General features: G+C 38.6%; 3 protein-coding genes and 1 pseudogene across 3 annotated transcripts; 3 read left to right on the forward strand and 1 right to left on the reverse strand.

Moving 5' to 3' along the window:
* The first annotated feature begins 391 nt into the window (after positions 1-391).
* Positions 392-1,336, forward strand: LOC132242286 (olfactory receptor 5F1-like). Its single transcript, XM_059711189.1, has one exon. It carries the CDS (start codon positions 392-394, stop codon positions 1,334-1,336), a length of 945 nt encoding a protein of 314 aa, XP_059567172.1.
* A 9,416-nt stretch (positions 1,337-10,752) lies between these two features.
* Positions 10,753-11,697, forward strand: LOC132242287 (olfactory receptor 5F1-like). The gene has a single exon (XM_059711190.1). The coding sequence runs from the start codon at positions 10,753-10,755 to the stop codon at positions 11,695-11,697; it is 945 nt and encodes a 314-aa protein (XP_059567173.1).
* Positions 11,698-22,826: 11,129 nt separating this feature from the next.
* Positions 22,827-23,792, forward strand: LOC132241938 (olfactory receptor 5F1-like). Its single transcript, XM_059710887.1, has one exon. It carries the CDS (start codon positions 22,827-22,829, stop codon positions 23,790-23,792), a length of 966 nt encoding a protein of 321 aa, XP_059566870.1.
* Positions 23,793-24,925: 1,133 nt separating this feature from the next.
* On the reverse strand, positions 24,926-25,024 carry LOC132242484 (U2 spliceosomal RNA; annotated as a pseudogene).
* Between the last annotated feature and the right edge of the window lie 2,700 nt (positions 25,025-27,724).

Genomic DNA, 27,724 nt, shown 5'->3' on the forward strand with positions numbered 1-27,724 from the left:
AATTTTCCTTTAACTTCAATTACTCTATTTACTATGCTATGCTATCCTAGGTTTTTTTCCCATGTGTGAATGTCCTCATTAACATTCCTACTATGTTTGTAAACTTTTTAAAAATGAGACATACAAACTGGCCAGCAAGACTCAGTAGTTGAGGGTCAACCTATGAATCAGGAAATCACAGTTTGATTCCCAGTCAGGGCACATACCCAGGTTATAGGCTCAATCCCCAGCAGGGTGTGTGCAGGAAGCAACCGATCAATAATTCTCTCTCATCGTTGATGTTTCTATCTCTCTAGCCCTCTCCCTTCTTCTCTGAAACCAATAAAAATATATTATTTAAAAAAGAGACATTCAACCTAATATAAGCTTAAGCAAACTATATGTGTAACACATGACCAGAACTAATTATACTTTAGTGACGGAGTTCATCCTGCTGGGATTAGCAGACACGCTGGAGCTACAGATTATCCTCTTTTTCCTCTTTTTTGTCATTTACACACTGACAGTTTGCGGGAATGTTGGGATGATCCTCTTAATCAGGACTGATTCCAGACTCCACACACCCATGTATTTCTTCCTGGCTAACCTGTCCTTTGCGGACATTTGTTATTCGTCGACCATCACCCCAAAGATGCTGGTGGATTTATTGTCAGAGAAGAAAACCATCTCCTTTGCTGGCTGCTTTCTGCAGCTGTACTTCTTTATCGCCTTGGCCACAACTGAATGCATCCTCTTTGGCTTAATGGCCTATGACCGGTATGTGGCCATATGCAACCCTCTCCTGTACCCCTTGGTCATGACCAGGACAGTCTGCCTGAAAATGGCAGCAGGGGCTTTTGCAGCAGGACTCTTGAACTCCATGGTGAACACAAGTTATGTAAGCAGCCTGCCATTCTGCAGTTCCAATGTCATCCACCACTTCTTCTGTGATAGCCCTCCACTCTTTAAGCTCTCCTGTTCTGACACACGCCTGAATGAAAACATCATTTCTACTTTTGCTGGAGTTAATATGGTTGGGACTTTGCTGGTCATCTTCACCTCTTACTGCTATGTTCTCTTCTCCATATTTCATATGCATTCAGGGGAGGGCAGGCACAAAGCTTTCTCAACGTGTGCCTCTCACCTGACAGCCATAATTCTGTTCTATTCCACCGCCATCTATACTTATCTGAGACCAACATCCAGCTACTCCCTGGGTCAGGACAAAGTGGCTTCCGTGTTCTACACGGTGGTGATCCCCATGTTGAACCCTCTGGTCTACAGCCTCAGGAATAAGGAAGTGAAGAAGGCTTTATGGGATGTAATTACCAGGAAAAGGATCCCTGCATTTCTGTGATTGTTTGGTTAAGTTTCTGGACCTAGCAGAGTATTTAAGGACCTTGCAAAGCCTATTCAAGCCTACAGTCTTTCATAAGAATATTTCTAAGTAATCATGTTCTGTAATATTGAAACATATGTATTGTATAAGAAAAGATACCTTAAATTTCCCTAAGCATAATGTAAATTACCAAATTTAAGTAAGAACATGGGCCCTCATCTTAACCATTCTGTAATCTCCTTGGATGCTCAAAAGTAAGACCTTTTTGTAATAAAATCTTGCCTATTGAAAGAAAGGTATAGACTACTTAGTATCAAAAGTTATAATATCACATGAAACTAGGCATAGGATATATTTGTATTTATTCATAAACTATTTCCCTGTGCATTATTATTATTCATCATTTATGATTTGCAAATATTGTTATATATCACATATCAAAATGCTTTAAATTTAAAATCTTTCTATTTAATGTATTAAATTATCCCCTCATAAGATCCTTAAATAAAATTTCAGAAGTACTGTTTAAATTACCACTGTAAACTCACCAGATTTTATTTCTCTTATTCTACCATTTACATATCTATTCCTTAAAGTATAAATATGTTTGTGCAAAACATGCTATCAAGAGACGCTGTCTGATTAAAATGCACAAATTATAGGTTTTCTGTATCCTTCCCTTCTTAAAAATGCCCAACCCTTATCTTCCCTTCTCTCTCACGGTACTGACACAGACACACAAAGCCACATACTCACAGATTGAGCTACAGCAAAGCATATAATCAGTGGATGGTTCCAAAGAGAAGGCTCAATGTTCAATGGACGAATGTGATATATATTCTTCACAAAAGGCTTCTAGAGTTCCTGCTCACAGAAAATCCTATCAGCTTCCAATAAAATAAATTTAAATTTAATATTAAAGTCGAGCAGATTAAAAGACACAAAATAAATAAGTAATAGGGATAGTTTATATAATATACAGTGTGACGACTATAGTTAATATGACTATATTGCATATTTAAAGGTTGCAAAGATAGTAGATCTTAAAACTCCTCATCACAAGGAAAAAATTTTGTAAATACTGTATGTATAGTGATGAGTAATAAGCTAGACTTACTGTGGTGATCATTTCACAATATAAACAAATATTGATTTATTATATTTTACAACGGACACTAATATAATGCTATATGTAAATTATTTCTCAAGAATAAAAAGTTAAACATTATTAACATAAAGGTAGCGGGGCTTAGTACAACTCTGGAGGAAAGTGAGTGGGGATCAAGGCTTGCTAAAAAGAGACAGCCACACTGATGGTTTTTGAAGGAAAATTCCTCAAGACCCATCTCTTGCCCTTGTCTTTGAAGTGGCACCTGAGTGAGGAGGTGATAGCCGATGTGGCATAGCAGGCTTTATGACCTGTCACTAACAGGTCACCCTGCTCATACATACAATGCACTCAGTGGTCCACACAGGTGGCCTTGGCCAGATGGATGTTCATGAAGGAATCAGTGTTGTCTGTGCATCTAGGGGCCATGTTCTCACCCCACTTTGGTTACCTGGCCCTGGAGGTAGAGCGATCAGGCTGGTCTCAAAGGTGGTTCACTCTTTCACTGAGTAGTTCACCTATGCTATCCTATATCACCTTGCCTGCTTTTTGGCTGGATTCTTTCCACTTTTTTTTGTCCCAGGAATTTAATGAAATCACACATGGAACGAAGACATTTCACCAGTAAATACTAATATTATATTCCTTCCATTGAATGTTTTCATTTTCAATGAAACAACATTTGGACAATGCAACCCAGTTATTCTGAGACTTGGATTTTTAGATATGCCATATTTCAGGCATACCATGTTCTCTGTCTGCTCTCCAATACAGCCCTCTTACATGTAATTAATCTCATTTACAAAATGTGCAAACATTTCCTACTTTGGAGACTATTATAACTTAATGATGATGGCATTTTATTTTAATTACTCGAATATGTGCTTCTTATGTAAATATTGAGTATTTATTCCATTTATTTAATTATGTAAAGTTAAATTATTTCTTGTAATATTTTTAAAATTATATTTTCTTGCTTATTGTTCAATGCATTTATATGGAAAACATTCCAAATATTTTATTTAATTTAAAAAAGAAACTTACATTATAAAAATATTGAGACTTCTAGTTATTATATTGAAAGTAATTTTATCTTCTTTTTTTTCTTTAGAACCTGAGACTACTTATTAAACCCTTCCTTATGAATGTACATTATTTTGCCCCTTGCTATGGTATCTTTATTGCTTCCTGGTTTTTAAATTTTACAGTTTTCTATTTCATTTGAATGACTATTTCCTAAATATACAGATATCAATCAATGTTTTGTTTTACTCAATGTTTTCTGAATAATTTATGTATTAAAATGAATTAAAGAAGTGTGAAATACATGCCTTTAAGGTTTTTTTGGTCAATTTTTTCATTAGTGATTAAGTAAGACCAAATAACTTCAGAACCTGTCAATGCTACAAAGTTGGAAAAGTTAGTCAACAAGATGAAAGGACTCAAAGAAACAATATTCTACAATTGCATACATCCAAATAAATAAGCAATAAAACATGTCATGAATAGATGGATTCCTCCATTAAATATTTGCATATACTGGTACTGCCCAGGAAAGGGTTAACTCAATCAGCCTGGGCTGCCTAAACTGTGCATATTCCAAGGGTCTTCAGGACTGGACCTTGAATGGCTCCTGATGAACCTCAGAAACCTTGGGATATCCTACCTGATAAGAGCATTTTTGTATCCTGGGGCCCATAGGTAACAGTTTATGCTAATGATGTGATTCATGGTGAAAGCCTGTTTTATATTCCTGGGCTTTGGCCAGTGGTCGGCAAGCTGTGGCTCGACAAACTGCGGCTCGCAAGCCACATGCGGCTCTTTGGCCCCTTGAGTGTGGCTCTTCCACAAAATACTGACTTCTGCGCATGGGCCACGGAGTTTTAATCACACTGTACGTGCACGCCCGCACGTGGTATTTTGTGGAAGAGCCACACTCAAGGGGCTAAAGAGCCTCATGTGGCTCGCGAGCCACAGTCTGCCTATCACTGGACTAGACCATATCAGTTTAAACTCAGGGTGGCAGGGAGAGTTATGCGAGCCCTCCATGTCCATGTACTGACCCTCAATAAAACCCTGGACACCAAATCTTGATTAAGCATTTCTGGTTGGTGGTACTTCATCCAAGTTGTCAGACAGCACTGCTGGGAGCATTACGTTCTGTCTGTGTGATTGTACTGGGACTGGTTTCTACTGGACACTGCCCTACACATCTTTTTCCTTTGCTAATTTTAATCTATTTTCTAGCTGCAATAAACCATAACCACACATATAAAGGCCTTTCTGGCAGCAAGCAATCAATTTAATGTATCCTATTCAGGTTTGGGAAAATGCCATCAGCCTTTCCCAGATTCAGCCCTGCTGTCATGCTGGAATTGGCTTCCAGGTTTTTACTATCACACCAACCACACATCACCCCCAAACCCAGCCACAGGTCCCACAGAGCTGCACAACCTCAGCCTTGGCTGGGATCTGCACTCTGGACTGAGTCATGCCCGAAGTCTCCAGGTTGCTGGCCCCTCCCAGCCCATGATGTCAGATCCTGAGTGCTCAGGCTGCGGAAGCTGCACTGGGCACCAGGAAGCAGGCCCATGCCTAGGGGGTTGAGCCAGGACGGGCAATGCCAAAGGTGGTGCAAGGCTGAGGTAAGAAAATGAGCCAGGACAGGAGAGAGAGAGGCAAATGAGTGATAAAATCCCAGCTTAGGGAGGCAAGGTTTTAACCCAGTCCGGGTGCTCTCCCTTCCCATTGCAGGCCAGAGGTGGGCTGCACAGCAAGTTGGAAGGGGACTAGCAGTGAATCAATGCCTTCCAGGCTTCAATCCTCCTGGTCTTCTTGTCCCATCTGGGTTGCCATATGTTACAGGATAGGAGAGGGGCTCATCTCCCCTGGTTGCTTGTAGAAGTGGGTTCTTGGTACTGCTAAAATAAGCATTTCTGAAGGCCTCCACGGGAGGATGAAGTTCAGTGGAAAGCTTTTTTTCCGTGGAATTTTACTACTGGGTTTCCAAAGCATTTCCCTGAGTCCAGTCATAAAAGAAGCATAGCCGGGGCTTCAGTAGAGCTAAACTCAGAGTCAAGGTCCAGAGTTTCCTTTCCATGTTGGAGCTGGGTACAGTCCAGCACCAAGATAGCTTAATTTCTGTTTCCCCGCTTAGTCCATTAGTCCATTGCGTGGGGTCCAGAGGGCCACATGGCTGTGGAGGAAAAACAGGCAGGAGCAAAATGAGAGTCCCAGGAGCCAAGAGGAATCAAGAGCACATTTCTTCTTCTTTTTTAATTGATTTTAGAAAGGAAAGGAGAGGAAGAGAGATGGAAACATCAATGATGAGAGAGAATCATTGATTGGCTGCCTCCTGCACAGCCCACAATCTGGACTGGGAATCAAACTGTGACCTCTTGGTTCATAAGTCAACACTCAACTGTTGAGCCACACAAGCCGGCCAAGAGAGAGCACATTGCTTTGTTTAAGTGATTATGTATTCCCAATCTTCTCACGCTTGCAATGGCCATGCCCATTCTGGCCAATGATCTCTGTTCCCAGGTATAATTAACGGGCAAGTATCTTTCCTATGTCACTTTAATTTTATTGAGGATGTGTCTATCTTTTCTTTCCCCTTTCCCCAGCATTTTGCAGAGGATAGGCTGGTGATTCCCTGGGGAGTGAAAAGTTGCGGATTCCAGGTGAAGTTACCCAAATGACATGCTTATAATGTCTGTATTTTTTTTGTTGCTCCTATTCTATTATCAATGACTGGTTAATTACAATAGTATCAGTTTATGCTCTAAAAATTTTGTTAGCTCATTTAAAAAAAGAAAAAATATAAACAAGTAACTGAAAATGACAATTCTATTATTAACATGTCCTATTAATTCAATTAAGTAGGTTTGTATAATCCAGCATTTCATTCTACCTTTAATGTTGTAGTCTTTTTAAAATATTTAAATTACATAGTATACAACATTCTTGCCTAATATTTCCAAGATATGTGGAAATGATAATCAACAAAAGAATGAGTATCTTTGTCAGGTAAATCAAGATTAACTAAGATATTTGGCACCTTTACAATTCTAGTTTCTAACTCCATTTTACATAGAGTTTCTTTTGGTAATAATGGAGTAAGTGCAATGTGAAAATGTAGAAATTACCCTGCATGTCATAACTGTAAAGTCCCTTTGTTCGATACAAATCAAGAGACTACAATTGCCAGAACACTACAGTTGATCTCCTATGTACTTTCTGTGAAAGTCAATATCTGCATTACCTCATGAGATAATGAAAGGAAAAGTTTACACAGATGTCAATCAGGGAATAATTTTTAATAGCACGATGGTGAGATTCTCACATCTAGTTTTTTATTGAACTTATTGGGGCGACATTGGTTAATAAAATTAGATAGGTTTCAGGTGTACACTCTATAATATGTCATCTGTGCATTGTGGTATATGTTCACCACCCCAGGTCAAGTCTCCTTCCACCATCATTTATCCCCACTTTACCCTCTTCTATCTCCCACACCAACCCCATGCAGTATCCTATCTAATAATAGACAAACATGGTAATTAACTGTACCTCCGACATGCTTCCCATTGGCTAATCAGGGTGATATGCAAATTAACTGCCAACCAAGATGGCGGCTGGCAGCCAGGCAGCTGAAGCAAACAGGAGGCTTGCTTGCTCCAGTGATGGAGAAAGCCAAGGTTCCCCGCCTGCCATTGCTGGGCTCTGAGCTTGCACTCTAAGAAACAATGTTGCAAGTATAGAAGCTAAACAAGCTCCATGCTTTCAGCCATCCAGCCGAGCTGGAGTTGCAACAGAGTTTCAATTATAGAACCCAAACAAACCCAGATCCCTGCTTTCAGCAGCCAAGGTCTCAGAGCTGGAGCCGAGCCACAGAGCTAAAGCCGGCTCTCAGTTCCAGTGACAGCCATAGAAGGTAAATAAATCCCAGAATTAAAAAAAAAAGAAAAAAAGGAGAGGTTGGGAGCTTCAGTCACCCGTCAGCCTGAAAACAGCCCTCAGCCCCTTACCCAGACTGGCCAGGCACCCCAGTGGGGACCCCCACCCTGAAGGGGCTGTGACCAGCTGCACACAGCCATCATCCCCTCACCCAGGCTGGCCATACACCCAAGCGGGACCCCCACCCTGATCCAGGACACACTTCAGGGCAAACCAGCCAGCCCCCACCCATGCACCAGGCCTCTATTCTATATAGTAAAAGGGTAATATGCCTCCCAGCACCGGGATCAGCAGAGCTGCGAGGCCTCCCTGCACCGGGATCAGCGGAACTGCGAGGCCTCACTGCCCCTGTGTCAAGCGGAACTGCGAGGCCTCCCAGCACTGGGATCAGCAGAGCCACGAGGCCTCCTGGCCTCTGGAGCAGCTTGACAGGGGGCAGTGCCCAAACACCCTGATTGCCCTGCGGCTCTGTGTGTGACAGGGGGTGGGGCCACAACCTCCCTATCCTCCCTGCTCTGTCCGTGACAGGGGAAGGCGCCCCAACCCCTTGATCAGCCCTGCTCTGTGCCTGTTAGGGGGGTGCTCCCCAACCCCCTGATCAGCCCTGTTCTGCGTGTGACAGGGTGGAGCCGCAACCTCCCCATTGGCACTGCCCTGAGTGTGACAGGGGGGAGTGCCCCAAGCCCCTGATCGGCCTTGCTCTGTGGGTGACAGGGCATGGCGCCCCAACTCCCTGATCCGCCCTGCTCTGTGTGTGACAAGGGGGAGCGCCCCAAGCCTCTGTTTGGCCCTGATCTGTGCGTGACAGGGGGTGGCGCCCCAATCTCCCCATTGACCCTGCCTTGAGTGTGACAGGGGGCAGTGCCCCCCCCCCAATCAGCCCTACCCTGAGCATGACTGGGGGTGGCATCGCAACCTCCTGATCCGCCCTACTCTGTGCATGACAAGGGGTGGCGCCCCAACTCCCCAATCGGCCCTGTACTGAGCCCAACCAGGGGCTGCACCTAGGGATTGTTCCTGCCCTCTGCCACCCGGGAGCGGGCGTAAGCCAGCAGGTCGTTATCTCCTGAGGGGTCCCAGACTGTGAGAGGGCACAAGTGGGGCTGAGGGACAACACCCCCCCTCCCGCCAGTGCACAAATTTTTGTGCACCAGGCCTCTAGTATTTTATAATGTTACATACAGATCTTTCTTTAGAAGCACAAGAACCTGCTGTGATGTTTGGAAGATTGGATTTACTAGAACACACATATATGAATATGTGTGTGTGCATATAGTATATGTGTATAAATGAATTCTATATATACACATATTTATATGTATATCTATAATAATAAAAGCATAATATGGTAATTAGACTGGATGTCCTCCTGGACGACCCTTCCGGAAAAGCCGTGGCAGGTGGCGGCCAAGGCAGAGGCAGCTGCCGCAGTGGTGGCGGGCTTAGTCCCTTGCACAAATTTTGTGCATTGGGCCTCTAGTATATATATATTATAGATTTAAAATCTTCTAACTGAGATAAAATGAAATTAGACAGAAAAATTAGGTAGCTGGGCATTAATGCTTTTGTTGAAGACTGTGCTCAGATCAATTATTGCACTTCCTAAGAATTTGTCCATTGTAAAGTCATTTATTTATTTTTTATTTTTATTGTTGCAAGTATTACATATGTCTCCCCTTCTCCCCCATTGACCTCTTCTAGCCTGCACCCGCCCTCACAGCAGACCTTCACCCCTCTATTGTCTGTGTCCCTGGGTTATGCGTATATGCATATAAGTTCCTTGATTGATGGAAGTAATTTAATAGCTTGAAGTCATTTGCAAAATGTGTAAAATAATAATGCCTCCCTCAAAGACTGGCGTGAAAATTAATTAAGAATTTAAGTGGAAGCATGTAATATAGAACTCAAAGCATTCTAAATTCTGTCTGCCAATAAACTCTCAATGCATATGGACACACAATGTGCTTTATTCAACCTGGTTTTACTTGTGTATTTACACCTAGAAAATCTGTGTTATCATCCCCTTCTAGGATAAGAATCACAAACAATAATTACAATAAACCAACATAAAAAAGGAATCACATTCTCTTAGTCATTGTTCTATTTGATCAGGGCATATTTAAAATACACACCATACAATGTATTTAGTTAGTTCCTCCTTCATATTAATTTCACTCAAGGGTAGAGTTGGACTGAAGTTTCAACTGACTCAAAGGAAGGGACCATCTCTCCCACAAAAACACACTGGAGTAAAGGGAAGAATAATAATTTGGTAGTTGGCTATGACCCTTTTGAAATAGGCTAAAAATATATATAAAGAGAGAGGCAATGTAAATAGCCATATTTTTTTTTACTTTGAGAAAGGACTTTAAGGAACTACAGAGATCAAGAACCACTTATGATGCAATATTTAATTCTATATGACTGCATATGATTATATTTTCTTTTGAGACAAAGTTTCTGCCTTTAGAGGATTAACTCCACAGTTAAACCCCATAATATAGTCCCCATGGTCACCCAATTCTCTTCCAGGAAAACACAATAAAAGTGCAACAACATATATTCATTCAGAAGGACGCTAACATTTTTACCAAAAGGTAATTCAAATATTCACCACATTTCATTTCATTTACAATGTGATCTTTTTCTTTTTTACTTTTAAGCTCTAACTGAGAACCCCTAATAAAAAAAAAGAAAATAATAGTCTACAGGAGTAAGAAGCGGGGGTAGGAAGCTCATGAGGATTTGATGCTGCTATTCACTACGGGGGACAGGTACTGTGTATGCAACTACCTGATATTAATGATAGTGTACTTTGCATAGCAAACAATCATTTGATTCATTTTAAAAACACTACCAAATCAGTCTTTAATATACAATAGATGTCAAGATATTGGTTATTTGAAATGTCACCATTTTTTATGCTTGGGGTACACAAGAAATTTCTGGGAGGCAATGTGTGAATTTTGGAGTTGAGAAAAAAATGGATTTGTGTTAATTGCGCATACATACCTTTCAGAGACTGGGAGAGACTAAGGCAGGAACATTGGTATCTTTTGCACTTTGTATGTGGGCTGGAAGAGAACAACATCTGTTGCATTTGAAGAAACTTAGTGGAGGATGTGAATTGAGAGCAGTTATTTGAGATTTAATAAAGTCAATTGCTTCATATATTCAAATGTTTCTCCATTTCTACACTAATTTTTCTCATTCTTCAGTAACTCTGTTAACTATGCTATATTAGCCAAGGGTGGTTTTTCCCCCCCATACGTGAATAAGGTCATTAATATGTCCACTATTTCCTGTAACTTTTAGATAGGGAAATATCTACTCCTGATATAAGTTAAGCAAACTATATTTCTTACAAATGACCAAAACAAATTATACTTTGGTGACGGAGTTCATCCTGCTGGGATTAACAGAAACTCTGGAGCTGCAGATTATCCTCTTCGTGCTCTTTTTTGTCATTTACACACTGACAGTTTTCGGGAATGTTGGGATGATCCTCTTAATCAAGATTGATTCCAGACTCCACACACCCATGTATTTCTTCCTGGCTAACCTGTCCTTTGTGGATGTTTGTTGTACCTCTAACACCACCCCAAAGATGCTAGTGGATTTATTATCAGAGAAGAAAACCATCTCCTTTGCTGGCTGCTTTATGCAGATGTATTTCTTTATCGCCTTGGCCACAACTGAATGCATCCTCTTTGGCTTAATGGCCTATGACCGGTATGTGGCCATATGCAACCCTCTCCTGTACCCCTTGGTCATGACCAGGACAGTCTGCCTGAAAATGGCAGTAGGGGCTTTTGCAGCGGGACTCTTGAACTCCATGGTGAACACAAGTTATGTAAGCAGCCTGCCATTCTGCAGTTCCAATGTCATCCACCACTTCTTCTGTGACAGCCCTCCACTCTTTAAGCTCTCCTGTTCAGACACACGCCTGAATGAAAGCATCTTTTCCACTTTTGCTGGAGTGAATCTGGTGGGGGTTTTGCTGGTCATCCTCACCTCTTACTGCTACATTCTCTATTCCATCTTTCGTATGCATTCAGGGGAGGGCAGGCACAAAGCTTTCTCAACGTGTGCCTCTCACCTGACAGCTATATTTCTGTTCTATTCTACCTCCATATATACTTATCTGAGACCTACATCCAGCTACTCCCTGGGTCAGGACAAAGTGGTTTCTGTTTTCTACACTGCAGTGATCCCCATGTTGAACCCTCTGGTCTACAGTCTCAGGAATAAGGATGTAAAGAAGGCTTTGTATAATGTAATGACCAGAAAAAGGATCCCTGTATTTTTGTGATTTTTCAGTGAATTTATCAAATCTGGAAGAGTATTTAATAAACTTGCAAAGCCTGTTCAAGCCTACAGTTTTTCATTAGAATATTTTCCAAGTAATTATGTTCTGTATTATTCATGTAACTTGTATAAGATCATGAAACTTTCATTTAACCATTTTGTATCTTCACAGGCAACCTAAAAATAAGATTTATTTGTAACAAAATTTATTTAGGGAAAAAAAGGTATTGAGTATTTAGAAACAAAAGTCACAATATAACATAAAAGTAGAAAGAGACATTCCAAATATTTTTTCTTTAACTTAAAAAATTAAAGTGTTAAATATTGAGACTTTTAATTATTATATTGAGTATGATTCTATCATTCTTGTTTATTTAAATCTGAGAATATGTATCAAACCCTCTGTTATGAATGTAAATTTTGTTGCCTTTTGCTGTACTATCTCTATTGCTTTCTGGTTTTCTAATTTTCCAGCCTTTTGTTTCACTTAAATGTTGAATGTTACCACATTCCCTAAATATACAGATATCAATCAATGTTTTGCTTTACTCAATGTTTTTTGAGTGATTAATTTATTAAAATTAATGAAAGAAGTTTGAAATGTATGCCTTTGGGGTTTATTTTGGTCAATATTTTCATTAGTGATTAAGCAAGTCCAAATAGAGACTAATTTCAAAACCTGTGAATGTCACAAAGTTAAAAAAGTCAACCAACAAGTTGTATGAACTCAAAGAATCAATATTCAACAACTGCGTAGATGCAAATAAACAACCCAAAACCATGATATTATTAACAGATGGAGACCTGCACTAAATATGTGCATATACTGGGACTGTGCAGGAAAGGTTAACTCAGTGAGCCTGGGCTACCAAAACTGTGCCTATTCCAAGGTCTTCAGGACTGGACCTTCACTGTCTCCTGAGAGAACCTCTAAAATCTTGGAATATCCTACCTGCTAAGAGCATCTTGGTATCCTGGGGCCCACAGCTAACAGTTTATGCTAATGATGTGACTCATAGTGAATGCCTGTTTTTGTATTCCAGGGCTTTGGGTTGGGCTGTATTAGTTTGATCAGGGTGGAGCAGTTGAAGACTAAGTAACCAATAACTGTTATGTGAGTCCTCCAAGTCTATGTACTGATCATCAGGAAAGCCCTGAACACCAGATCTTGATTAAGCATTTCTGGTTGTTGATACCTCATCCTAAAAAATAAGGCTTATTTGTAATAAAACCTTCATCACCAACCAGGAATGCTCAGAGAATTCAGTTCTGTCTGTGATTCTACTGGGACATAAGTCATGGAGGCTTATGCCTGGCTTCTCTTGGACACTTCCCTACACATCTATTTCCTTTGCCAATTTTAATCTATTTTTTAACTGTAATAAAATATAACCATACATATAAAAGCTCTTCTGAATTTTGTGAGCCCTGGTCAATCATTGAAGCTGATGGTGGTCTTGGGAATCTCGAACACAAGCACAAAGTTAAAAATTTTTTCCCTACTATTTTTGCTTTAATTTTTTATTATTGTATTATGTAAAACATAAATTTCAGTTAATTCAAGAAATATAAAGTAAATATGTGAATCAGAAAACAAAGTAAGTGAGGACAAATAAACTCACCTCCTAAAATAAATTTTTAAAAAGTCATTATTGCTATAATTGAAAGTTCTCTGTGATCATTCAATTACCCTGCATCCTTGACAGTGATAACCACTCTTCTGTATTTTTCATTATTCCCTAGTTTAACTTTTAAAAATTAATTTATCTATATTCCTAAAACCGTATTTTTAAAACCTACTTTTTAATGTTAGGAATATATCATACACAGTTTACCTTCTGTATTGTTTGTGTTTTTCTTCAATATTGTGTTTCTAACATTCTACTGTATTCATATGTATTCCTGCACTCTTTAATTTCACAATTTTGTAGTATTCTCTTTCTTTAATGTGTCATAATTAAATTGTTATCTTCTATTATGACCAATAGTGATATGAATGTTACTTTCCATGTCACTCAATGCACAACTACAAGAATTCATCAGCTGTATCTTAGGATGTGGCATTACTTGTATATATATACATATGTTCAACTTTAAAATAAAACAAACTGTTTTCTCAATTTCTTGTTTATATTTATACTCTCAACAATAGCACAGAAGACCTCAGGTTCCATTTCCTTGAAACACTTGTTATAGGCAGAAATTTAACTTCTTTTTTCCAAAATAGTGTGGATGACAGATATTTAAATCTTTAGCACATCTGAGATTTTTATTTTTTGACAATGTAGTAGGTAGAGATCTTTTCTTTATTGAATGAAAACAGCTGATTTTCCACCACTGCTTATTTTTTTTTTAATATGTGTTCTCCATTCATTCTGAATGGCACTGTATAATATATGTTAAATTTTCATTAGTGTGTTGACAATCTCTACACTCTATTCATTACTCAAACTTACACTTTCTTCATTGGTAGCCTTTCCTTCATATAATGACATTAATAACTCCTACATTTTTTTCATGTTTTGTTCTGGGTTAACCCACATAATTCCCAATTACTATGTTGAGATGTGAAAGTTGGACAGTGAAGAAGGCTGATAAGAAAAAAAAATATTCATTTGAAATACGGCTTTGGAGGAGTGCTCTATGGGTACCTTGGGCCTCCAGGAAGATGAACAAGTGGATCCTAAATCAATTAAGCCTGAAACATTCTGGAGACAAAATGACAAACCTGAGGCTGTCCTACTGCAGGCACATTGGGAGAAGGCAGGGTTCTTGAGAAAAGAAAATAATACTGGAAACTATAGAAGGCAGTGGAAAAAGAGGAATACCAAATATGACAGGTATTGATTCCACAAAGAAAGCCATAGGCATGAATCTCCACTGAGCAGGGCTGTTGAGGTTAGGACTGCATGGAAACCACTCATTCATAGGGTTCCCAGAAGTTAGAGCAGACACAACAGCATGTAAGAACAATTCCACAAAAATGTTACCCTCAGTTTTTGAAAGGACAGAACAGGAGTGGTAGCTGTGTCCTTATCCCCTCTTCCAAGAAGAAGCCGCAGAATGTATCAGTTACTCAGCCTGCCCTTATCTCAGCCCATGGGAAAGCAGGGGAAAACTAGCCCAAGGCCAAGAGTCTGCTAGCCACCCCCCTGTCTTTGTGTAACCAGACACTAGCTGCACCCTGCCCTTGCGTCACTAGCCCCCGGCCCTCACTCAACCAACCGGAATCGGCCAAATCAGTGGTCAGAGTGTGCCCCCACCCCCTGACCCCAAGCCCTATAAATTCTTTGTTCCCTTGGAACTCGGGGCTCTCTCTTGCATCCAGTAATGGAGGCGGGGGGGGGGGGGACCAAGTTCCAGGCTTGAATAAAAGGACCCTCTGATTTTGCATCGGACTGACCGGCTCCCTGGTGTGGTTTTATTGGGGATCTTGAAATCTGGGAATAACATTTTCACCTTTAAAACATTAATAAAGCTGTGTATATAATTGTGTTGTATTTAGAGACCAGTTTTGTAGAACATATCTTTGAAATTTGGACTCATCTCATAAACATAGTGTAACTATTTGTGTTATTTATTAAAAATATTTTAATGATGTTTTATAATCTCCATAAGTTATGAGTTTTTATTGCTAGATCTATTTTCCTGAGGACCTTGTATATGATTGCTATTATCCTTTTAAACATTGAATTCTAAATATTTTCTGCAGTGATGAAAAAATGCAACTAATTTTCATCTTTTATTTGGCAATCCAGACAAGCTATTTTATTAATTCTCATAATTTTTATTTTACTCTTTTACATGAGTTCATTCCTTATAGTTTTAAATTTTTATTTTGTTTTTCTTTCCTCCTCTAGCTGCACCCTCCATTGATTTTCTACCAACAATTAGCAACATTAGACATCATTGTTTTACATAATCTTAAAGTAAATATCTCTAATCTTTCTTAGTCTTAAATACAAATTGAAATTCTTTGGTTTACCCTGTTTCATTATTGACATAAAGAAACATAGAAAAAAACATTTTCAATGATAAATTTTTAGAACAAAAATTCAAGCAACAAGGTCAGAAACTTTAAACATTAAATTGCAAAAAATGACCTAACATTAAAAGTGATTGTTCACTATCCTCAAATTTGTAATGCTAATATCATCACGTTTTGAGACAGACTCATCATTCAAAGTGAATTCCCAATGGGCCTCATTATAAAAAATCTTTGGAGAATGTTTTTAGCTTAAATTAAAAGAGAGTACAGAACAATTGTTAATGAAGGGAAAAGTACCATAAACAGTGATTATCTTAGAGAAAATTGATGAATACATGACAAAGATATGAATATTCTCCCTAACTTCTTTTACTTTAATGTAATTAATCCCTTTGAAAATTGAAAATTCCTTCCTTTTATGTTGGGAAAAATATATGGCTCAGCATCAGAATATTTCTTAATTATGCTATTTCCTATTGAATCTCAAGAGAACTCGTAGACATTACAGTTAATTCATCAACATATTATTCATATTACTCATTTTTCTGTGTAAAAAGGCAACCCACATGTGCATTTAGAAATTATGAAATAAAAAACCCACTTATCATATATTTTTATTTATTTCTTGCATGCATTTTTTTATTACCTTAAATAAACTTACACAAGTGAAATATTAACATCCTGAAGTCAATCCTTAGATAAATCCTATATAATAAAAGCCTAATATGCTAAGTGTCCAATCATCCAGTCGTCCATTCAACCAATCAAAGCACAATATGCTAATGATATACTAAGGCTGCTCAACCACTCACTATGATGTGCACTGACGACCAGGTGGCAGATAGTTGACCACTCACTATGACGGGCACTGACCACCAGGGGGCAGATAGTTGACCAGTCGTTATGATATGCACTGACCACCAGGGGGAAGATGCTCCAAATGGAAGGTTAGCTTGCTGCTGGGGTCTGGCTGTTCAGGACTGAGCAATATGGGCTGGACATGCCCTGGAGCCCTCCTGCATTCCCTCCCCAGCTGGCCAATCTCCCACATCCCTCCCCAGCCCCTATTGTGCACCAGTGGGGACCCTCAGCCTGGCCTGTGCCCTCTCGCAATCCAAGACCCCTCAAGGGATATTGGAGAGCTGGTTTTGGCCCAGTCCCGCAGGCCAGGCTGAGGGACCCCACTGGTGCATGAATTCGTGCACTGGGCCCCTAGTAATATACATAAAAATGTTCACAATGTTAAAAGTAATGAATAATAAAATCATATAATTTTGAAACTGGATTAAAAATTTTAATTTAAATTTTAAAACATAATTAAATATATTTGTTTATTCATTCACTAGGGGCCCGGTGCACGAAATTCGTGCACTGGGTGTGTGTGTGGGGGGGGAGTGTCCCTCAGCCCAGCCTGCCCCCTCTCACATACTGGGAGCCCTCAGGCGTTGACCCCCATCACCCTCCAATCGCAGGATCGGCCCCTTGCCCAGGCCTGACGCCTCCGCCAGAGGTGTCAGGCTTGGACAGGGGACCCCCATCTCCCCCGATCACTGGCTCTGGCCCCCGCCCAGGCCTGAGGCCTCTGGCCCAGGAATCATGCCTGGGCAGGGGACCCCCATCTCCCTCTGATCGCTTGCTCCACCCCCCGCCCAAGCCTGACGCCTCTGACCCAGGCTTCAGGCCTGGGCAAGGGGACCATCATATCCCTCCAATCCCCGGCTCCGCCCCCTACCCAGGCCTGATGCCTCGGCCAGAAGAGTTGACCCTCATCACCCTCCGATCACCAATCACCGGATCGGCCCCTTGACCAGGCCTGAGGCCTCCGGCAGAGGACCCCCAGCTCCCCGTGGTTGCAGGCTCCGCCCCAGGACTGCCAGCTTCGACCTTTGACCGTGCCCAGCTCCCATCGCTGGCTCCACCCCTACTTCCTGCTATCACTGGCCAGGGAGGCAAAGTCGCCTGATTGTCCTTGGCAGGGGGCTTCTTCCTGCTTTCCCTTTCGCCTCCCTGCGTTGTGCCTACATATGCAAATTAACCACCATCTTGTTGGCAGTTAACTGCTAATCTTAGTTGGCAGTTAACTGCTAATCTTAGTTGGCAGCTAACTGCCAATCTTAGTTGGCAGTTAATTTGCATATAGCCCTGATTAGCCAATGAAAAGGGTATCGTCGTACGCCAATTACCATTTTTCTCTTTTATTAGATAGGATTTACCCACAATATTAATCAAATGCCTAAAATATGGCAGTCATTGTTCTATTAACTTAGTCAATAATTCTAAAAGTTTGTACTCCAACATTTTCATTAGTTATTTAAAATGAAGAAAAATATAAACAAGTAACTGAAAATTTCTATTCCATTGTTAATATGTCCTGTTAATGTAGCTGAGCAGAGTTTTATAAGTAAGCACTATATTCTACCTTTCATATTATCGTCTCTATAGCAATATTTTTTCTGACATATCTCCTAGGGCAAGAGAATCAAAAGAAAAAAAATAAACAAATGGAACTTCAACAAATTAGAAAAGTTTTTGTACAGGAAAGGAAATCATCAACAAAATGAAAAGACAACCCACTGAATGAAGAACATATTCGCCAATATATATGATAAGGGGTTAATATACAAAATTTATAAAGAACTTATACAACTCAACAACAAAATTCAATCAATCCAATTAAAAAAATGGGTAAAGGCACTGAATAGTCACTTCTTCAAAGAGAACATACAAATGGCCAATAGAAATATGAAAATATGCTCAGTATCATTAAGCATCAAAATTGCAAATTAAAACCACAATGAGATATCACCTCACACCTGTCAAAATGGCTATCCTATATAATAAAAGCCTAATATGCTAAGTGTCTGGTCATCGGTCTTCTATCCAATCAATCAAAGCATAATATGCTAATGATATGTTTAGGCCATTCAACTGCTTGCTATTACATGCACTGACCACAAGGGAGCAGACACTTTAACCAGTAGGTTAGCTTGCTTCTGGGATCCAGCCAATCAGGACTGAGTGAGATGGGCCAGCCATACCCTGGAGCCCTCGTACAGCCCCTCCCTGGCTGGCCAACCTCCTGTGTCCCTCTTTGGCCCTGATCGTTCACCAGGGGGTCCCTTGGCCTGGTCTGTGCCCTCTCAAAATATGGGATCCCTTGGGGGATGTTCAAGAGCTGGTTTTGGCTTAGTCCCACTCAATGCAGGAGCTTCCCCCTGGTGGTCAGTGCACTCCCACAGGGGGAGCACCACTCAGCCAGATGCCAGGCTCCCAGACTATGAGAGGGCGTAGGCCGGGCTGAGGGACTGCCCCCCCGAGTGCACAAATTTTGTGCACCAGGCCTCTTGTAATAAATAAATAAACAAACAACAAGTGTTGGTGAAGATGTAGAGAAAAGGAAACCCTTGTGCAATGCTGGTGGGAATGCAGATTGGTGCAGCCCCTGTGAAAAACAGTCTGGAGTTACCTCAAAAAATTAAAAATGGAACTGCCTGATGACCCAGTGATTCCACCTCTCGAAATTTATCCAAAAACCCCAAACACTAATTTGAAAGAATATATACACCCCTATGTTCATTGTAGTCAAGATTTACAATAGCCAAGATTTAAAAGCAGCCAACTGTCCATCAGTAGATGAGTGGATAAAACAGTTACATTTACACATGGAATACTACACAGCCATAAAATGGGATAAAATTTTACCCTTTGTGATAGTGTGTATGGACCTGGATAACATTATGCTAAGTGAAATAAGCCAGTCAGAGAAAGATAAGTACATATGGTTCCACTCATGTGTGGAATTTAATGAACAAATTGAACTAACAAGAGAAATAGATACAGACTCATAGAGAGCTAGCAGAGAGCTCTAGTTGGGGGGGGGGGGGGGGCGGGGGATGGAGGAGGGACGGAATTGAGCAGAAAAGCAAAAAAGAACTCATGGACATGGACTACAGTGTGATGATTGGAGGGGAGGATAGAGGTGAAAGAAGCTATGGAGGATAGTGATGAAAAAATAAAGTAAAATAAAGAAAAAAAGAAAAATAAATAAAAGACTCATTGTAACTCCCCCCAAAATATTTAAATTAGAGTATACAACAATCTTACAAAATCAAAATATGTGGAAATCTGAACCAACAAAAAAATGTATCTTTGTCAGGTAAGTCAATAATTAACAGATATCTAGCTCATTTACAATTATGCTTTCTAACTCCATTTTACGTAGGTTTTTTTGTAATAATGGAGTATGTAAAAATATAGAACTTACCCTACATCTCATAAACTCTAAAGTCCCTTTAATTAATACTGAATTTATACTCAGTTAAAAGACTACAATTGTCAGACTAGAATTTATCTCTTATGCACCTTCTGTGATGTCAATATCTGCATTACCTCATAAGATAATCAGAAAAAAAAGACATATAGATGGAAAGATACATAGATGGATAGATAGAAAATTACACAGATGTCAATCATATTATAATTTTTAATGGCACAATGATGGGATTTTTACAAGTCAACTTTTTAGCAGTATCTTTCATGTTACAGATCTTTCTGTAGAAGCATAAGATTACACTTGCTCCAATGATTAGAAGATGTAATTTCCTAGAAGATACACACATACACACAAAAAAACCCACATATGTACACATTTATATACATATATTCATATATATGTGTGCATATGTTTTATATATATATGTGTATATATATATATATATATATATATATATATATATATATATTCTTCTCAGTAACTGAGATGAAACTAGACAGGAAAATTAAGTAGCTGGTTATTAATGCTTTCTGTTGAAAAACAACTCAATTCTCCTACTTTCTAAGATTTTATCTATTGCAAAGTAATTTAATAGCTCGAAGTCATGCTTTATTCATCTCTAAAAAGTTTTAAATAATAATGCCTCCCTCAGAAACTGGTGTAGAAAATTAACTGAGAATTTAAATGAAAAGATGTAATACAAAACTTGCTGCATTAGGAGTTCTCTCTGCACATAGACTCTCTCTGCATATAGGCACTCAATGTGCTTTATTCAACCTTGTTTCACTTGCATCTGGAGGTCTTGAAAATTGGTGCTATCGTCCCCTTCAAGGATAAGAATCACAGACAATAATTGCAAGAAGCGAACACAATTCCGAAATCATAAAAAAGCAATGTGAACTTCCTATCCATTGTCCTATTTATTCACAACATAATTTTTTAAAACACTGTACAATGGACTTAGTTTCTCCTCATTAATTTCACTGAAGAACAGACTTAGATTGAAAGTTAAACTTACTCAGACAAAGAAAGAGACCCACCCAACCCCCCAAACCCTACCTCCCTACACACACACATACTGGTAAAGGTAAGAATAATAATTTGTTTTTTTTTTTTTTTTTCTAGATTAAACTTGTTTTATTACTGAAATAAGTCATTTTAAATTACATTGTTATGTAAATTTGTTTAGTTTTTCTTAATCTGCAATATGAATTATCATATTTTAATCTTCAAAATATTGAACAGAGAGCCAATGCCAAGGCAAAATTACACCTAAAAACATTTACCTTTTTTATACCTCAGCTATAAAAATTGTCTCAAGTAAATAACTCCTCTAACATGTTAATATATAACTGTGAAAGCATGTGTAGTTCTTAAAGTTATACACAAGTTAAAGGGATTGCTATCAGCTAAAGAGGCTGCAGTTATGCATGTGTGGCAATGATTATTTCAACAACAACAAAACAGAACAATATTTGGCTAATGACTTATGCAACAAACAAAGCAATCTTGGAAGGCCATTTTTAGCATTGGAGAAAAAAACAAAGTATTGAATAACATAGCTAATGCTAAAATCATTAGAAACCATTATGCTTTAAAATATATGAACAGCGATTCTTAAAAATAATTCAGCAGGCTGAGTTTCCCACCTTGCTTAATGGAGCATGTGTTCCTACATGTTCCAATACCTTCATTCAGTGGAAAGGCTTTAAAATATTGATCCTCATAGTATCACAGTGGTAACACCAAGAATAATAATTTGGTTTTGGGTTATGTACCCATTTGAAATAAGCTGAGAGAGAAAGGGAATGAGAGAGAGATAATGTAAATAGGCAATTAATATTTTTATATTGGAAACAAAAAGTCTTTAAGGTAATACAGAGATGAGGAACCTCTTCATGATGCAATGTTTGATTCCACATAGCTTCATGTGAGCTAATTTTATTTTATGTTGAGACAGAGTTTCTGCCTTTAGAGGATTGGCTTCGCAATTAACTCCTACAATCTAGTCCCCATGGTCACCCAATTCTCGTCCAGAAAAACAAAATAAAAGTGCAGCAACGTGTACCTACTCAGAAGGAGTCTCAAATTTTTACAAATAGATATAATTGTCACTGCATTTCATTTCATTTAAAATTTGATTTTTTCTGTTTTAGCTCCAACTGAGAATTCCTAATATAAAAGAAAATAATAGTCTACATGAGTAAGACCAAGGAAGGAAGCTCCGGAGAATTTGATACTTTTATTCACTGAGGTGGACAGGTACTGGGTCTGCTACTACACATTAATTTGATAGTGCACTTTGTAATAAGAAAAAATATTTAGTTCACTTTTAAAACAGTACAAACTAATTCTTAAAGATAGATAGAAGTCAAAATATTGGTTATTTGAAATGTCACTATTTCTGTTGCTTGAGGTACACAAGGAATCTGGGAGGCAATGCATGAATTTTGGAGTTGAAGAACAAGCAGAATGGTCTTGAGAAAAGAACAATATGTTTGAGTTAAACTAACATACCTTTCAGAGACTGGGAGAAACTTAGCAGAAATACTTGTATCCTTTGTATTTTGGATGTAAGTTGAAGGAGAACAACATATGATGAACTTGAAGAAACTTAAGTGGAGGATGTGGATTTAGACCAGTTATTTGAATGCCCTCCAACCAGATTAAATACAAGAAATGCTTCTCCATTTCTCCACTATTTTTCCATTTGCTCAGTCACTTTTTTACCATGCCTTATTAACCCAGGTATTTTTTCCCATGTGTGAATGTTCTCATTAACATTTCTACTATTTTGGTAAAACTTTTTAAAAATAAAGCATGAAAATAAATACAAGCTTAAAAAAATAAAAAACATTTATATTTGTTATACATGACTAGAACTAATTATACTTTGGTGACGGAGTTCATCCTGCTGGGATTAGCAGACACCCTGGAGCTACAGATTATCCTCTTTTTCCTCTTTTTTGTCATTTACACACTGACAGTTTGCGGGAATGTTGGGATGATCCTCTTAATCAGGACTGATTCCAGACTCCACACACCCATGTATTTCTTCCTGGCTAACCTGTCCTTTGTGGACATTTGTTATTCGTCCACTGTCACCCCAAAGATGCTGGTGGATTTATTGTCAGAGAAGAAAACCATCTCCTTTGCTGGCTGCTTTCTGCAGCTGTACTTCTTTATCGCCTTGGCCACAACTGAATGCATCCTCTTTGGCTTAATGGCCTATGACCGGTATGTGGCCATATGCAACCCTCTCCTGTACCCCTTGGTCATGACCAGGACAGTCTGCCTGAAAATGGCAGTAGGGGCTTTTGCAGCAGGACTCTTGAACTCCATGGTGAACACAAGTTATGTAAGCAGCCTGCCATTCTGCAGTTCCAATGTCATCCACCACTTCTTCTGTGATAGCCCTCCACTCTTTAAGCTCTCCTGTTCTGACACACGCCTGAATGAAAACATCATTTCTACTTTTGCTGGAGTTAATATGGTTGGGACTTTGCTGGTCATCTTCACCTCTTACTGCTATGTTCTCTTCTCCATATTTCATATGCATTCAGGGGAGGGCAGGCACAAAGCTTTCTCAACATGTGCCTCTCACCTGACAGCCATAATTCTGTTCTATTCCACCGCCATCTATACTTATCTGAGACCAACATCCAGCTACTCCCTGGGTCAGGACAAAGTGGCTTCCGTGTTCTACACGGTGGTGATCCCCATGTTGAATCCTCTGATCTACAGCCTCAGGAATAAGGAAGTGAAGAAGGCTTTATGGAATTTAATTACCAGGAAAAAGATGCCTCTATTTTTGGGATTATTTGATTGTTTGTTCTGAACTAAATAGAATATTTAATGACCTTTCAAAGGATGGTTCAAGGCTACAGTTTCTAATTAGAATATTTTAAAGTAATTATGTCCTATAATTTTCAAGTATACATATCATACAAGGTAATTACCTTAAATTTATATAAGTATAAGATTAATTTAAAAACATATATATGGTTTTGTTTCCATTCTGCATCTTTACTGAGTCCTCAAAAATGAAGCCTATTATAATAAAATCTTGCCTAGGAAAATAAAGGTATAAAGTCTTAAGCAACAAAAGTCATAATATCACATGATACTAGCCATAGAAAATAATGTGTAAATATCCATATGTTTTTCCTGTGCATTATTATTCACCATTTATGATTTGTAATGATTGTTATATATTACATGTGTAGAAAATGCTTTAAATTTAACATATTTTGATTTAATATATCAAGTTATCCCAGGTAGGATGCTTAAATAAAATTTCAGAACTATAGTTTTAATTGAAAATGTAAATTCCAGCTTTTATTTCCATTATTTCTCCATATACATAGATCTTTCTTAAAGAATGTGTGAGTTTGTACAAATGTGTGTCTGATTAGAATGCATCAATGATCGCTCTCCTATTCTCTCCCTTTCTTATAAATTTCCAACCTTTCTCTTTCTCTTTCTCTCATGGGACTGACACAGACACATACACATAAAACTACATATACACAGATTCAGCTACAGCAAAGTGTTTATCAGTGCACGATTCCAAAGGAGAGGGATCAATGTTCCGTGGAGGAATGGGACACATATTCTTTACAATAGGCTCATTGATTATGCACTCATAGAAATCTCTTGGCAATTACCAACATAATCAATTAATATCAATATTAAAGCTAAGCAGGTTAAGAGGTACAAATTTAGAGTTATAAAATAAATAACTCACAAAATTTAATGTATAGCATGGTGACTATAGTGAATATGACTGTGTTGCATATTTGAAAGTTACTAAGAGAGTAGATATATGAAACTCATTGCAAGGAAAAAGAATGTTGTAATATGTATAGTGATGATGATAGCTAGACTTACTGTGGTGATCATTTCATAATATATACAAATATTGAATAATTATCTTTTACACCTGGGACTAAATAATGTTATATGTCAATTATACCTTCATTATAAAAAATTAAAAAGAAAAATTAAGCATTATTAAACTGATAAGAACAGATACTACACTTGATCTTAGCCAAAAGGCCAAGAAGTGATAAATTAAGCATTATTAATCGGAAGGTAAACAGTAGTTGGCCTAGTAGAATTCTGGAGGAAAGGGAGATCAGGCTTGCTAAAAGGAGACAACCACATTTACTGGTATAGTTTTTGAAGGAAAACCCCTTATAAAACTTCCCCTGCCCTTGCCTCTGAAGTGGCACCTGATTGAAGAGGTGATGGTCCAGTCATCTGAGATGCAACATAACAGGCTTTATGTTCTGTCACTAACAGGTCACCCTACTCATACATACAATGCCCTCAGTGGTCCATATAGGGGCCCTTGGCCAAATGGATGTTCACAAAGGCATTAATGTTGTCTGTGCACCCAGCAGCTATGCTCTCACGCCCTCCCCTCCCCCCACCCCTCACATCGGTTACTGGCCCTGGAGGCCTACAGCAGAATGATCAGGCTGGTCTCAGAGGTGGTTCACTGTTTCACTGAGTAGCTCACCTACTTTATTCTGCACCACATGCTGATCATTGACTGGATTCTTCCCACCTTCATTGTCCCGAGTATTTAATAAAATTACATATGGAACCAACTACTTCATCAATAATTACTAATATTATATTCCTTCCATTAAATGTTTCAATTTTCAATAAAACAGAAATAGCAACAATATTTGAAAGTTGAAATTCAGTTATTCTGAGACTTGAGTTTTCAGTCATATCATATTTCAGACATATCATTTTATCTTCCTACTCTCTAGTATAGCTCTCCTACATGTAATTAATCTTATTTACAAAATCTACAAATATTTCCTGCTTTGCGGACTATTATCACATAATAATGTTGGTACTTTTATTATAATTCATTGAATGTGTGCTTCTTATGCAAATTTTTATTATTTCATTTCTTTAATTATTTAAATTTAGATTATTTCTTGAGACATAGAAGCATGAAACAGACTGCTGAAACTCAGAGAGAAGGTTAGGGTGTGCGGGTGGGTGGGTTGGAAGAGGTCAACCAAAGAATTTGTGTGCATATATGCACACCCCTACACACAAACAATAGGGTAGTGAAGGCCCGGGACAGGGAGCAGGTAGAGGGGAAGAGCAGAGGCAGGCTAGATGGGGGCAATGCAGGGGAAAAAGGGGACATATGTAATATTTTCAATAATAAATAATAAATATTTTTAAAAAAATTGAATAGATTTTGAATTGTTTTATTCTACCTTTCATATGATAGTCTTTTAAAAATATTTAAATTACAGAGTATATAATAACCTTACCTAACATAATCAAGATATATGGAAATCTAAATCAACAATAGAATGAGTATGTTTTTCAGGTTAGTCAATGATGAACAAATATATTTAGTGCATTTACAATTATGCTTTCACTCCTTTTTTTAAATTTAAATTCTTTATTGTTTAAAGTATTACATGAGTCTCTTTTTCCCCCATTGACCTCTCCCCAGCTGCTCCCACCTCCCAGCACATGCCCTAAACCCCCACCCCCACCCCCCACCGTCTGTGTCCATTGGCTATGCTCATATGCATGCATACAAGTCCTTTGGTTGATCTCTCACCCCCTGCCTTCCCTCATAGGTTGGACAGTATGTTCAATGTTTCTATGGCTCTGGTTCTATTTTTGTTCATCAGTTTATGTTGTTCATTATATTCCACAAATGAGTGAGATCATGTGATATTTATCTTTCTCTGACTGGCTTATTTTGCTTAGCATGATGCTCTCCAGTTCCATCCATGCTGTTGCAAATGGTAAGAATTCCTTCTTTTTTACAGCAGCATAGTATTCCATTGTGCAGATGTACCACAGTTTTCTAACCCACTCATCTGCTGATGGGCACTCAGGCTGTTTCCAAATCTTAGCTATGGTGAATTGTGCTGCTATGAACATAGGAGTGCACATATCCTTTCTGATTGGTGTTTCTGGTTTCTTGGGATATATTCCTAGAAGTGGGATCACTGGGTCAAATGAAGTTACATTTTTAACTTTTTGAGGAAACTCCAAACTGTTTTCCACAGTGGCTGCACCAGTCTGCATTCCCACCAGCAGTGCAAGAGGGTTCCTTTTTCTCCACATCCTCTCCAGCACTTGTCGTTTGTTGATTTGTTGATGATAGCCATTCTAACAGGTGTGAGATGGTACCTCATTGTCGTTTTGATTTGCATGTCTCAGATGATTAGTGACTTTGAGCATGTTTTCATATGTCCCTTGGCATTCTGTATGTCCTCTTTTGAAAAGTGTCTAGTTAGGTTCTTTGCCCATTTTTTGATTGGATTGTTTACCTTCCTTTTATTAAGTTGTATGAGTTCCCTATAAGTTTTGGAGATTAGGCCCTTATCGGATATAACATTGGCAAATATGTTCTCCCATTCAGTTGGCTTTCTTATTGATCTGTTGATGGTTCTTTTTTCTGTGAAGAAGCTTTTTATTTTGATGTAGTCCCATTTGTTTATTTTTTCCTTTGTTTCCATTGCCCTAGGAGCTGTATCAGTAAAGATATTGCCAAAACAAATGTCTGCTATTTTGCTGCCTATGGCTTCTTCTAAAATATTTATGGTTTCCCATCTTACGTTTAAGTCCTTTATCCATTTTGAGTTTTATTTTTGGGTGTGGTGTAAGTTGGTGGTCTAGTTTCATTTTTTTGCATGTATCTGTCCAATTTTCCCAACACCATTTATTGAAGAGGCTGTTTTGACTCCATTGTGTGCTCTTGCCTCCTTTGTCAAA

Source organism: Myotis daubentonii, chromosome 9, assembly GCF_963259705.1.
Source record: "Myotis daubentonii chromosome 9, mMyoDau2.1, whole genome shotgun sequence".
Lineage (NCBI taxonomy): Eukaryota > Metazoa > Chordata > Mammalia > Chiroptera > Vespertilionidae > Myotis > Myotis daubentonii.

Excerpts from the sequence above, each read along its gene's own strand:
- LOC132242286 (XM_059711189.1), top strand. The coding sequence starts at position 392 with ATGACCAGAACTAATTATACTTTAGTGACGGAGTTCATCCTGCTGGGA.
- LOC132242287 (XM_059711190.1), top strand. The coding sequence starts at position 10,753 with ATGACCAAAACAAATTATACTTTGGTGACGGAGTTCATCCTGCTGGGA.
- LOC132241938 (XM_059710887.1), top strand. The coding sequence starts at position 22,827 with ATGACTAGAACTAATTATACTTTGGTGACGGAGTTCATCCTGCTGGGA.